General features: G+C 44.3%; 1 protein-coding gene across 1 annotated transcript in view; it reads right to left on the bottom strand.

Annotated features, from left to right (window-relative positions):
* Positions 1-6,478: 6,478 nt before the first annotated feature.
* The window catches only part of LOC116506253 (collagen and calcium-binding EGF domain-containing protein 1-like), a gene marked incomplete at its 5' end in the record, with an annotated part of 37,018 nt that continues 29,471 nt past the window's right edge, over positions 6,479-14,025 (bottom strand). Inside the window, one exon of the mRNA XM_032213900.1 lies at positions 6,479-8,616. Coding sequence (XP_032069791.1) covers positions 8,386-8,616 — 231 coding nt within the window. The remainder of the gene's footprint in view (positions 8,617-14,025) is intronic.

The following is a 14,025-nucleotide window of genomic DNA, read 5'->3' as shown; positions in this document are numbered from 1 at the left end:
GTACGATTTGGGTACGATGCTCCGGAGCGCCCACCCACCCACCCTCCTTACCTGTACTTAATAGCAATAGTTAGCAATAGTTAGGCTTATATACCGCTTCATAGGGCTTTCAGCCCTCTCTAAGCGGTTTACAGAGTCAGCATATTGCCCCCAACAACAATCTGGGTCCTCATTTTACCCACCTCGGAAGGATGGAAGGCTGAGTCAACCTTGAGCCTGGTGGGATTTGAACAGCCAAACTGCTGAACTGCAGTCAGCTGAAGTAGCCTGCAGTGCTGCATTTAACCACTGCGCCACCTCGGCTACTTGAGCTGTTCGGGGCTTCTGCACACACACAAGGACTGTACGGTCCCTGTGCGCGCTCCTCCAAGCAGCTGGAGCATTTCAGAGGCATCACGGAACTTCATGAGTGGTAAGTACGCATGCGCGCACTGCTTGTGTTCATGTGGTGGATGCACAGCCCCGTTGCACCATACTAGTTGCAACGGGATCCGGAACCCACCACTGATGTGCATGCACACTCAATCCAGTTTGGGCACTCGGTGCCAAAAAGGTTAGTCATCCTTGACCTCTACTATTAATCTGGGTATGTCATCAGCAAATTGGCACGGCTGATGTTTTTAGAACAGACACTGCACACACTTTCCTGGGGATAATTTCAATGGATTATAGGATGAGGCAAAAACCCAGGGAGGGTTTAGTCTGAAAAACATGTTTGCTTGTTTTAATCCTTTCAGCATGTGACAAAATGGAATTTCTTTAGAACATTTGCTAAGTGCTTCACTGGTGCATAAACACGACAAAGTCCTTAAGGATTAAAAAATGCCATTCCCCCCCCCCCCCTGCAAATGGCATTAGAACAGGGCCTTAATCAAACACATCTAAAGAGTTTGGGATGCCTTCTACTTGTAACATTGCAGTTGTTTTTAAGGCTAATGTCACATAAATATAATAACAACAGATACTTAAAAGGCTCTATTGAGAAATCATTTGCTTGAGGCCACTCGGTTTATTCTTGGCTTAAGTGTCTGCAAGACAGAATTTGTCTGAAATAAGCAGAAATTTTTATTTGAATCAGGGCACCTTCTTCTCTTTTAAGTTCAAGGTTGGCAGTGTACCATTGCCAGAAAACAATCACAACTGTCAAGAAAACAAGATGCAATGCAGGTCCAGTGAATCAGACCAATTTACAACAAATAACGAAATATTCAAGTAGCCAAGAACAGCCACCTAGAATGCCTTTAACTCAACGTGATGGAATGTGTTCTGTCCCCACTGCACGTTAGTCTGTGTGCAGCTTGACATGCAGCTAGACCCACTTAACCTCCAACAAAATAGACTGTGTGCTCTATTGAAAGAACAGGATGTGGTGAAACTGGGGAAAATAGGGATACATACAATGACAACCAAATACAAGGTAGAAAGTATTAAGTTACTGCTGAACATAACAATGAATAAACACAAGCAATTGAAATCTCACCAGGGATGCTGTGTGTGGGGGATGTGGGCTTGTCCTTGGTGACCATGTGCCACGGATTAAGATGGATTCTTCTTATGCTTTGTCTTCTCCAAATGCCAAAGGAAATGGAGTCTGTCTTCCCAGCGTACCACAGCGTGGTATGCCCTTGATTTGAGAGTGGAGGCTGGTGAGTAAAATGGGTTGGGTCCGCTTCAAACAATACACTTGGTATTTTGTCTCTCCAGCCACTAGATGGGGCTAGAGCTCAACAAAGTATATAAAGATTGCATTTTGGAGCATATTTGTCCCTCCCGCCAATAGATGGGGCTAGAGAGCAACAACAGTATATAAAGATTGTATTTTGGAGCATATTTGTCGTCCCCCTCCCCCGGCTACTAGATGGGGCTAGAGAGCAACAACAGTATATAAAGATCATATTTTGGAGCATATTTATCCCTCCGGCCACTAGATGGCGCTAGAGAGCAACAACAGTATATAAAAGTTATATGCTGGGGCACGATTGAATGTATTCTTCCCCCATGCGTGGAATCCAAGCAAAACTGTGCTAGAATTTGTTTTGAATTCCTCCAATCAAGAAATGACAAGGATTTAATAGTTGGATATTGGCTCCAGCAGCACAGTGAATGTGGAGCCACACGGGGAATTCTGATTTGCACAGCTTCTAGATGGGAAATCATACCCATCATTTAACTCTTCTCATCAGATTTACCACCAGAGAGAGAGGGGAACAACATACAGGCGGAGTACATTCCCAGTCCTAAAGTTACAATACATCTGAACAACGGCCATTTTTCTTGGACGCATTTTTAAAATCATGTAGTGCATGTTCCCCAACGGGAAATTAGTTGGTTTCCATGAGATGCAGTTGGACTGAATTTCATAGAATCATAAAGTGGAAGAGATTTTGGAGATTTTCTGATTCAACCTCCTGCCTGGAACCAGAATCATCCCGGACAAAGAACTGTCTAATCTCATACTGAAAATCTCCTGTGACAGAATACACACATTTTAAGAGACAGGCAATTTTACCGCTTAATAGCTCCATCAGGACGTTTCCCTTTATTTCAAGTTTCAATTTTTGTTAAGCTTCCCCCTATTGGTTCTTATGATATCCTTGAGTGCTATGGAAAATAAATCTTGTATTGGAAGACTGTTTTCATGCCTCCCCCCAGCCTTCTCCTTTTGAGGCTAAACATACCAGGTGTCAGGCCTGCAATCATATTCCTTTTAGCATCTTTGGCCTGCCACTCTCTCTCTCTTTCTTTACTATGCTGTTTCATTTGTGGGGTAATTGGGAGGGGGAATAGTAAGGAGTAGAATTGTAGAATGTGTTGTTGTCAAAATAGAACATTCCTTTCTAGAAGCCCAAGGTCATCTTTTGTCTCCGCACCTCTGCACCTGACCGGAACTAGATGGGTGGAAATGCCAGCGTGGCAGAGGAAGATTGGACCTTGTGATAGACTTGTGGGTGTGGGGGCAAGATCTTGAACTTTCAACTGGGTGGAAAACCCAGGAAGCTTTCAGATCCGGGTTTTCCACAGATCGTACCAACATGTCTCTCTTATTAAATTGGAACTTTGATGAAAGCTGTGCCTTGGACTCTGATTTAATTCTGGATGATATATGGAACGCTGACATCAGGTTCCTTTAGCCACTTTCATAGGATTTAGCCTCCAAGCTTCTTATCATCCATGTCACTTTTCTTTGAGCTTGCCAGTTCCTCAACATCCTTTTTGTATTGTGGCAACTAGACAGTGGTGGGATGCTGCCGGTTTAACAACCGGTTTGGTGAGATTGCCCTTTGTGCATGCTCGCACGCCTAAAGCGCTTGTGGGAAGTGCTGAAAATGGAGCATTTCGAACAGTAATGATATTCTATTTTCTTCACTATCAGTTCTCTTTAAAGGCATTGTAAAAAAGAAGCCAGGGGGGAAAAAAGATAACAAGAGTCAACACCACCATTAAAAAAATATTCCTCTTTATTTGCAAATATACTGCACAATTACAGTTTTATACATTTTTAGTACTTCATATAATTAGTATAAATAATAATGTATTACATATGTTTCTACATGTGCACAAAGACACAATACTTGGTTCCTTTGGTTTGCTATAAAGCATCTCAAAAATGATAGCATATAATCCTAGAAATTTATGGTCCATTAGTTTGTTTTGCCCTAGAATCATTCATTCATTTACATGGGGATTGTGTGGGAGAATTAATTCACCAGATTACAGGCAGAGATTGCCTTAAAATCTGAGGAGATTACTCAAAGGGAAACCATTACTTTGTCGTTTTCTTCTTCTTTCACTACTAATACTTAAACTTGTGGCAGAGGCCCATTGCTTTGAAATGGCTAGTTGATTAATCGGTAAAGTTATATTCAAGTGTCTGCTTCTAATTACCCATATTTATATTCTGTGCCAAATAACAAAATACCAAGCAAAAAAACTTGTTTGTACTTGGAGAAATACTAGACTTTATTTTCTTGTGGGAAACGACTATGTGTAAAACTTGAGGCTGTGATCCTAAAAGTAGTCCTTAACTTGCAACTACCGTGTTTCCCTCAAAATAAGACAGGGTCTTATTTTCTTTTGACCTCCCCAAAATAAGCCCTTGGCCTTATTTTTGGGGAAGTCTTATTATTATTGAGGTGCAGGAGTCGGTTGCTGCTGTGTTGCATTGCTGCTCATCAGCTGTTCACCCCTGAGGCCATGCATGCACTTCCGGCCACGCTTCCCGGGACTCTGCAGCATGCCGGCCCCACCACTGCAACCAGATGTCCCGCCACTGCCTCCCTGTTCTTTGTGGCGGCCATTAACGTGACAGAAGGGGCGTGGTGGCTAGGGTTGCAGGAGCGGCCGTTAGGTAAGGGCGTATGGGCTGCATGGGGCATGTTCCCCCTCCCTTTCCCCCTTCTGGCCTTATCTCATCTCATGTTGTTTGCGCGGAAAGCAACCAGAGGAAATGGCGGGGACCAGCTGTGCATGTGTTTAAATATTTTTGGGGAGGGCTTATTTTGTGGGGAGGGCTTATTTTAGTGCTTGCGCTCAAAAGCCTGATTGGGCTTATTATCCAGGGAGGTCTTATTTTCAGGAAAACAGGGTATTTTGCTTAATGACTGTTCAAAGTTATAGCAGCATTGAAAAAAAAATGACTTACAACCAGTCCTCGCACTTACAGCCATCCCCATGGTAATGTGATCAAAATTCAGGCACTTGGCAACCGGCATGTATTTATAATGGGTGCTGCATCCCAGGATCTTAGCGATTCCCATTTGTGACCTTCCCAACTCAGCTTCCAACAATCCAACTCCAAAAAGGTCATAAAATCAGGTGCGACTCATTTAGCAACCACCTTGCTTAGCAATGGAAAATTCTGGTTCCCGTCGTAGCCGTAAGTCGCGGACGACCTGTCTTTACCCGAATTGGACAGGGGGTGCCTGGGAACTCAGAGGAATCTGGGCGAAAGGTTTAGACGTCAGCCATTCTTGGGGGTAAACCTTTCCATGCAATTATCAGCTTTGAATAGTAATAATTGTATTTGCAGAGCAATCCTACAAAAGGAAAAGATTGTAACAGAGGAACTGAGTTTTCCAAGCACTCCTTGTGTCATTCCAATCAAAGTGCCAAACCATATGAGTATCCTTTTTGGCTTTTAAAATGTGGTCGGCTGAAAGAAAGGAGTGGTGTCTAATTTTAGGGTACGTATGCCAATGAGCTGAAAAAGTTTGTCCGGACTTCCTAAACTCCACGCCTTATCAATTTGTACTGTTGTATTAATTAAGATCCTTCCAACAATGCATCTAAACCACAGAGCTTTCTGTAAATACACAGAGCTTCTCCATTGGCAGAAATGTTTTTGGGAAGCAAAATTATTTCCCATTATTTCCAATGGAATTTGGCCTTAGCATTGCATAGCATCCTTGGGACAGTGGTTTTAAAAAGCATTTTTCTACCCAGCCACTGTCTTTATTGCAGAAATGTTAAGTTACGGCTTAAAAGGAGAGAGCAAAAATATACCTGTGATTGTCTCGTTATAGTGTTACAAAATAGTTGATTAAATTGGCATTAATAAAGTAGCAATGGTATGATTTAAACAGAGCATATGTTTAACCTCTATGGCAGTGTTTCTCAACCTTGGCAACTTGAAGATGTCCGGACTTCAACTCCCAGAATTCCCCAGCCAGCAAATGCTGGCTGGGGAATTCTGGGAGTTGAAGTCCGGACATCTTCAAGTTGCCAAGGTTGAGAAACACTGCTCTATGGCCATGATGGCGAATGTGGGCATGCACGCTGTTGCCAGCTCTCTTCTCAGTTTTGTCATGCCCATATGCGCCGGACAGCTGGCCTTGCATGTTGCATGCAAGCGCATGGTGGCCAGCTGCTGTCTTTTGGGTTTCAACACCCACATGTGCACCAGCCAGTTGGTCTTTGCATGAAGGCCAGCTGGCTGGCGCATATGCACATGCCGGAACCTGGAAGAGCATCTAGTCGGTATGCATGAATGCCGGACTAGCTGTTTGCTGTGCATATGCATGACGGGACCCAGAGGTACAGCTGGCTGCCGTGTGCATATGCACCAGCCAGCTGCTCTCTTCTGGATTCTGCGCTCCAGTTTCAGCACATATCATGTTCCCATCAATTTTCCTATAAAATTCCAGGCTTCTAATAACTGGTTCATTATTGTCCTGTTGAACTCTTCCTGATAATAGACCTGCCAAACAGAAGCAAAGGTGGATAGTGGAGCTCCGGTTAAAGACGTTCCCTTATCAGGTGCCACTAGCAGGTGACACAATGCTTAAGATACAAGAGGCAACTGGGGGGGACCCACCTTGCTGCACTATTACAAGACGAAATGCTGAATTAATTACAGAAAGACTAAATGGTAAGTTACGAGGTTTGGAAATGCTACTTCCAAACCTTATAGCTTACACACACTGACTATCCACAATGAGGATATTTTGCAGGTAAATGTTTACATCTTATTTTGCATCTAGTTCTAGGTTCAGGTGCATACGGCTAAGGTAATCTCTCTGGTGAAGACGGAAGAGTCCAATTCAAGCAGAAGAAAAAGTGTCGGACAATAAAAAATTTATATAACTTTATACATTCTCAGTGCATGTTTAAAATAGAGTACAACTTTTTAACAGTGCAATCTACAAACCGTTTCAGCCACAGTACTGTAGCCAACATCCAGGTTTCTTTGCCTGGAGAGCTACACTGATGCATCTGGAGCAACCTTGCTGCTTTCAGAACATTTGCTGTTACAGATGTTTAGATCAGAGGTCTTCAAACTTGGCCACTTTAAGACTGGTGGACTTCAACTCCCAGAATTCTCCAGTCAGCATAGCCCCTGTGTTAGATTGTCCTTAATGTGCTGTTGTTAATCTATTGCATGATGGAGGCAATCCTGGTTGTGACAGATGACATCCCGTGGTCACATGACCGAATTTTTGGCGTTTGGCAACCAGCCCACTTTTACAGCTGTCTGATGTGTCCTATGGTCACATGACTTACAACATTTTCTTTGAAAAAAAGAACTCAGAATCTGATCGGTTAATGGGTGATCTGCTTTACGGCTCTCATGACTTACGACTATAATGGGCAGGCTCCATTATAGTCATAAATTGAGGACTAGCTCTAGTGCCTCAAGCATCAATGAGGGATCGGATGATTGAGTGCTCCAACTAACCAATTCTTGCACACTAAAGGAAACACCAACACAAAAGCTTTTTTTTTTAAAAGCAGAGCAGCTTTAGTGGTTTCCACTTAAAAGGAAGATTATTTTTTTTCTAGAGAAAACCATCAAAGCTATTCCCAATGGGGGAATAGAGTCCCAATGGGAGTGGGCGACATACAAATGCTAATAAATTGAAATTGAAATTGAATTATTCATGATGAAGATGCAACGTTACCCAATTGAGGCCAATAGGTCGTCAGGGGAAGATTGGTAGAAAAGTCATTTTTCTGTCTCTTCTTTGTGGGCTCCTGAGAGGCAACTGATTGGCCATCGTAAGAAAGTTCTGAATGAAGATGACTTTGTCCTGTCCTTCTCATGGATGTTCCATTGTACAATCAGCTCTCCAGTTCATGCTTCCTACGCTTTCATTAAATCCAGAAGAAAGGCACTATAGTGGTACCTGGGTACTTGACTGCTTCAAAACTTGTCAAATTTGATTTTCAATGCATTTTGATGTGAAAATGTCCCAGTACTCGGCTTTTGTTTAGTATTTGATGCATGCTATAGGAAGAGAGGGGTGGCTGTGAGAAACAGACAGGAAGTCAGCCATGGTGGGACGGTCATTGCAAAAAGAAGGGGAACAGCCATAGAGGATGGACAGAAAGTCGGCCATGATGGGAAGGTCACTGACATAGGAAAACGGAGAGTCAGAAAGTTCCTCCCAAAACAAAGGATCACGTGGTAGGTCATATGGTTTGTTTGGGACTCATCCTTTTTAGTACCTGTCACACCTCCCAGAACGAATTAACGCTGAGTACCAAGGTACCACCGTATGTTAATCCTCTCGTAGGGCTTCTTCAGATTGGGAAGTGTGGGTAGGTAATATAAGTAAGCTCAAAAGTACCCCAAGAAGTTCCAAATAAAATTCCCAAGCATCCTGAGAGGCAAAAAAAAAGCCAGAAATCTCCTTGATACAGGAAGAAACTGCAAGACAAGACTTTGATATAGCATCATGAATAACCTACCTTGCCTAATGGTTTGTCTGGGCTATAACATTTAGGGAAAGGGATGTCGTAACTCTCCTGACACAGAGTCTTACAATCCACTGATTTGTTTTCTACTGTTAAGCTGAGGTGTGTGCAAATAAGCTGGCTTAAGTGACCTGTGGATCACAAACCCAACCCCTTCTCACTCTTTCCAAAGCAGAGGTCCTTTTTTTCTTTTCAATGATTGCCTTCTTCAGATGTCCTGGAGTCTTCTGGTATAGTCCTCTGTTTATAGTCTTCTCCAGATCCAACGTCCACATCCTGGTAGTTAGCAAATTCCTGAGGTAGTGGGAACTCCTCTGCTGATGAATGAGTCCTGTGTCCAAAGATCCTCTCTTGAAGCTCAGCAATGTCATTCCTGATATCTGCCATCATCAACAACAAGAAGTCAAAGGAGCCTGGTGGACCCTAAAAAAATCCCAAAGGAGAGAGTGACATTACTTGTCTTTCAGTGAAATGGGGACCACATCCATTGAACTGGATAATTTTAGATAGGTTGGCTTCCACTCCCATTATCCCCAGCCATACACTAGGCATTTGACTATCACGGCTAGTAGAAGAAACAAACCAATTTTTCGAGAGCATCTTATTTTGCCTTAACTCTGCTGGAGTGTAAGAATAGGGATAAACTCCGAGTTATTTGGGTAAAGAAATAAAGATAGATTCCATTTTGAAAACGGATAATTCAGTAATTATCTAGCTATTGTTAACCCTGAGAAAGAAGGAAATGAAGATTTTTGTGGGGAAATTGCAGAATGTCATATGTCCTGACATGCATGTAAAAGGAATTCACCTGAAGTTCCCAGAAATATTTCAGGGAATTTTATTTCTGTGGGTGTTTGCTTAATTAAAGCCAACTATGGCCAATATTGCCAAGTATTGTTATTGATCACGCTAATGCATTTATATAATTGTACTAGGGCACACTTCGATAATGCTCATGAGACCTCAATTTGTGTATTTAAGTCTCACCTGTCTGCTCTTTAAGTATTCTCCTCCAGAGAATCCTATCATGGGCATGGTAGTTATCGATAAAACCTTCTTATCGATGAATAAAACTTTTTGTTGCCTATAATCTCCTTGTTTAGTTTTTCTTACGTATAACAAAAAATATCAGGGATATTTTTCTCACATGGAGTAAAAAGCAATTTCCCAAACACTCATCTTAACTAAGTCAATTTAGCCCAGTTGCTTTTATTTATTACTCAAATTTATATAGCCTCCCATGTTAACAAAAGCAACTCTGGATGGCACACAATAGCCTCTGCTCTGCTTTTCCCAAAACACAAATCTTTTATTAGATATTTGTAGTTGAACTTTCGCTTAGTACCTCTGAGCATCATTGAAATCAACATACACACTTAATTTTACAACTGACTAACTTCAATAATAATAATAATAATAATAATAATAATAATAATAGTAATAATAATTCTTCACATTTAGATCAATCTATACAACATTCAAGAAGTGCTCCGATGCTATCAATTATCATAAATGTCAATATATTGGCTGCAAAACATGGTCACTGTAGGCCCCATATATGCATGTTTCAATCCGTAAATCTTACTACTAATTGCATATGCTGAAAATTGCCAATGCAAATCAACCATTCTGTTCTGCCTGAGCAGGGGGCTGGACTAGAAGACCTCCAAGGTCCCTTCCAACTCTGTCATTCTAATTCTAATTCTAAGTGTGTTAATGCAAAGTTTCTTTAACAAAGAGCAATTTAATTCATATTCAGCAGTTTGCAAGTTCTTGCAAGATGGGAAAGTAGGAAATTAAGGCAATAAAAGACTAACCATCCTGTCTAACATTTTTTCCCTTTGTAATAGCCTTTTTTAACCTGTAAGAGACAAGAAATAATATTCTTGTGTCCCATTCAGTGACCCCAAAAGATGCTGAATTCTCATTCATATTTTTTTTTTAATAGAAGCCTGCTAGCCATTTGCTTTTTAAAATTCTTGACATTTATCCAGGAAACAATCAAACTCTAAATGTTCTTTATTTTAAAGGAATTTCCCACTTGCAAAGAAACCACAACTGAGGAGTACCTATCCACAGTTTAACGTATATGACAGTCTATTGCATTCTGAAACGAAATTGAAGATATTTTACAAAATCCAACCAAAAGCAATTTTCTTGTACAGAAGATATAAAGGCATAATGTATTTCACTTGGAAGTAATTGTGTCTACTCAACAGCCTGATATATATAAAACAACCTTAGTGCTAACTAGCCAAAAGCATGGAGAACCTACACAATGAATCAAGACTTTCATGCTTTCCAGCGATCAAAAGGTTGTAAGGGAAAGATTACTTTAAAAACATGAAATGCATAGGCGTGGATACACTAGGATTGTAAATATTATTTTTGTGCAGGAGCATGGAGCTTTCTCCTGCTATTTTTTCATAAGAACAATCCTGTAATCTCTTGAAATGCAAGAAAGAGATTTGCTCAATGCCATCCTGTGTGATTATGCAGCTGAGGGTGGACTACAACCTTGTCTTCCCCGTTTAACCACTCTAACCAATGTACGACCTTGCTAGTTACTCAAACAAGTGTATTTCCCCCCCCCCACTCAATAGATTTAGTAAGGTAACCACAAGGTGATGTCATCTTTGGGGCGTCATGGAGATTAGATTAGATTGGCCCAGAATCTTACTTGTGTTCTAGAAAATACTAAAAACTTCATTTTACCATCATGTTGGGGATCTAGCTGTGATGTGACACCTTTGTAATTGCCGTATTGTTTGTGATGTATGGATGGGTGCATCGATTGCAAATGCCTTAGATATAGTTTTTATGGTTTTTTTTTAAAAAATGGTTTTAGTATGGTTTTATGGTTAGCTGTATTTTGTTACTATGTTTTGTGAGCCACCCAGAGTTATGTACATTAGATAGGTAGCTATATAAATTGAATGAATGAACAAACAGCCTTTTACATCTGTTGTATTACAATGTTATTTTTTTTAGATTTAGATTTTATTAATATTTGTATGCCGCCCTTTTCCCTGAGGGGACTCAGGGCGGCTCACACAAAATCAGGGGAGGGGAAAACAAACATTGACAAAGAAACATATAGTAAAATAGTCAGCAACATACATTCATCATTCGGGAGGGGCAACTATCCTTGTCCCCAGGCCTGACGGGCTAGCCAGTTCTTAAGGGCTGTGCGGAAGGCCTGGACGGTGGAGAGGGTACGAATCTCCACGGGGAGCTCGTTCCAAAGGGTCGGGGCTACTACTGAGAAGGCCCTCCTCCTTGTAGTTGCCAGCCGACACTGGCTGGCCGATGGGATACGGAGGAGGCCTAATCTATGTGATCTTATTGGTCGCAGGGAGGTAATTGGCAGAAGGCGGTCTCTCAAGTATCCAGATCCACTACCATGTAGGGCTTTATGGGTGACTAGTAGCACCTTGAAGCGCATCCGGAGATCGACAGGTAGCCAGCGCAGCTCGCGGAGGATAGGTGTTATGTGGGTGAACCGAGGTGCACCCACAATCACTCGCGCGGCCGCGTTCTGTACTAGCTGAAGTCGCCGGATGCTCTTCAAGGGCAGCCCCATGTAGAGCACATTGCAGTATTCCAGCCTAGAGGTCACAAGGGCCCGGGTGACTGTTGTGAGAGCCTCCCGATTCAGGTAGGGTCGCAACTGGCGCACCAGGCGAACCTGGGCGAAAGCCCCCCTGGTCACAGCCGTCAAGTGGTGGTCAAACGATAGCTGTGAATCCAGGAGGACTCCCAAGTTGCGAACCCTCTCTGAGGGGTATAAAATTTGACCCCCCAGCCTGAGTGATGGAATATTGATCGAATCTTTGGGAGGGAAGCACAACAGCCACTCGGTCTTTTCTGGGTTGAGCACAAGCTTGTTAACCCTCATCCAGTCCATAACGGCTTCAAGGCCTCGGTTCATCACGTCTGCCGCTTCATTGAGTTGGCACGGGGCGGACAAATACAATTGAGTATCGTCCGCATATTGATGGTATCTGATCCCGTGCCTGCGGATGATCTCTCCCAGCGGTTTCATGTAGATGTTGAATAGTAGGGGGGATAAGACCGAGCCCTGAGGCACCCCATAAGTTAGGGGCCTAGGGGACGATCTCTGCCCCCCCACTAACACCGACTGCGACCTGTCCGAGAGGTAGGAGGAGAACCACCGCAAGACGGTGCCTCCCACTCCCACCTCCCGCAGTCGTCGCAGAAGGATACCATGGTCGATGGTATCGAAAGCCGCTGAGAGGTCAAGGAGGACCAGGATGGAGGAATGTCCTCCATCTCTGGCTCTCCAGAGATCATCGGTCAATGCGACCAAAGCGGTTTCAGTGCTGTAACCGGGTCTGAAGCCTGACTGGAAGGGGTCTAGATAGTTTGCTTCCTCCAAGGACCGTTGGAGCTGGAAGGCCACCACCTTCTCAACAACCTTCCCCAGAAAGGGGAGGTTGGATACTGGGCGATAGTTATTGAGAACAGCTGGATCCAGAGATGGTTTCTTCAGGAGGGGTCTCACCACCGCCGCTTTCAGTGCGGCGGGGAAGTTCCCCTCCCGAAGAGAGGCGGTAACAACCGCCTGGATCCAGCCTCATGTCACCTCACTGCTGGTAGTAACCAGCCATGAGGGACACGGATCCAGTACACAGGTGGAGGTACTTACAGCCCTCATGGCCTTGTCCACATCCCCGGGGGCAACGTCCTGAAACTCAACCCAGAGATGTTCTACTTGATCCTCCTGTGCCTCGGCTGGAACTGCGGGGGTGGAGTCCACGTCCGACCGAAACCGAGCAATTTTGTCCGCTAAGAATTGGGCATAATCCTCAGCTCTGCCCTGCAAGGGTTCCCCCGCTTCCCTTTTATTCAGTAGGGAGCGGGTTATCCTAAACAGGGCGGCTGGGCGGGACTCAGCGGACGCAACCAAGGTGGCTATGTAAGATCTTTTCGCTGCCCTAAGTGCCCTGGTGTATTCCTTGGTGCAGGTGGTTACCATTGCTCGGCTCGATTCGGACTTATCGGACCTCCAACGGTGCTCTAGGCATCTCCTCCGGCGCTTCATCTCCCGAAGTTCCTCGGTGAACCAAGGAGGTCTCCGGGATCCGCCGCCTCGGAGGGGCCGTAGTGGCGCAATCCGGTCGAGGGCCTCCGATGCTGCTGAGTGCCACGCAGCAACCAGAGTCTCTACCGGACTGTGGGCGAAAGTGTCAGGAATAACCCCAAGCTCCGTCTGGAACCTTAACGGTTCCATAAGTCGCCTGGGGCGGAACCACCTGGTCGGTTCCTCCTCCCTACAGTGGGGGTTTGGTCTCCGGAAGTCGAGCCTCAGTAGGCAGTGGTCTGACCACGACAGGGGTATGATGTCGTTCCCCCTCAGACCAAGATCACAAATCCACTGCTCCGAGAGAAATACGAGGTCAAGCGTGTGCCCCGCTGAATGGGTTGGGCCCCGAATTACTTGGGTCAAGCCCATGGCTGTCATGGAAGCCATGAACTCCTGCGCCCCATCAGAGTTTTCACCGAGCGACGGCAAATTAAAGTCCCCCAGGACCATCAACCTAGGGAACTCAATTGCCAGCTCGGCTACCGACTCGAGGAGCGAGGGGAGGGCTGCTGCAACGCTGTTGGGAGGCAGGTACGTTAACAGCAGACCCACTTGACCCTTGAGGTCCAACTTCATCAGCAGAGACTCACACCCGACAATCTCCGGAGCAGGGACCCTACGAGGAACTAACGACTCCCGGATAACAATGGCCACACCCCCACCCCTTACCTGGGCTCTCGGCTGGTGCAGCACCTGAAATCCTTCTGGGCACAGCTCTACAAGGG

Source organism: Thamnophis elegans, chromosome 3 (assembly GCF_009769535.1).
Source record: "Thamnophis elegans isolate rThaEle1 chromosome 3, rThaEle1.pri, whole genome shotgun sequence".
Classification (NCBI taxonomy): Eukaryota; Metazoa; Chordata; class Lepidosauria; order Squamata; family Colubridae; genus Thamnophis; species Thamnophis elegans.
Note: the sequence above shows the minus strand (reverse complement) of the source record. Positions and strands in the feature narration are given on the sequence as shown.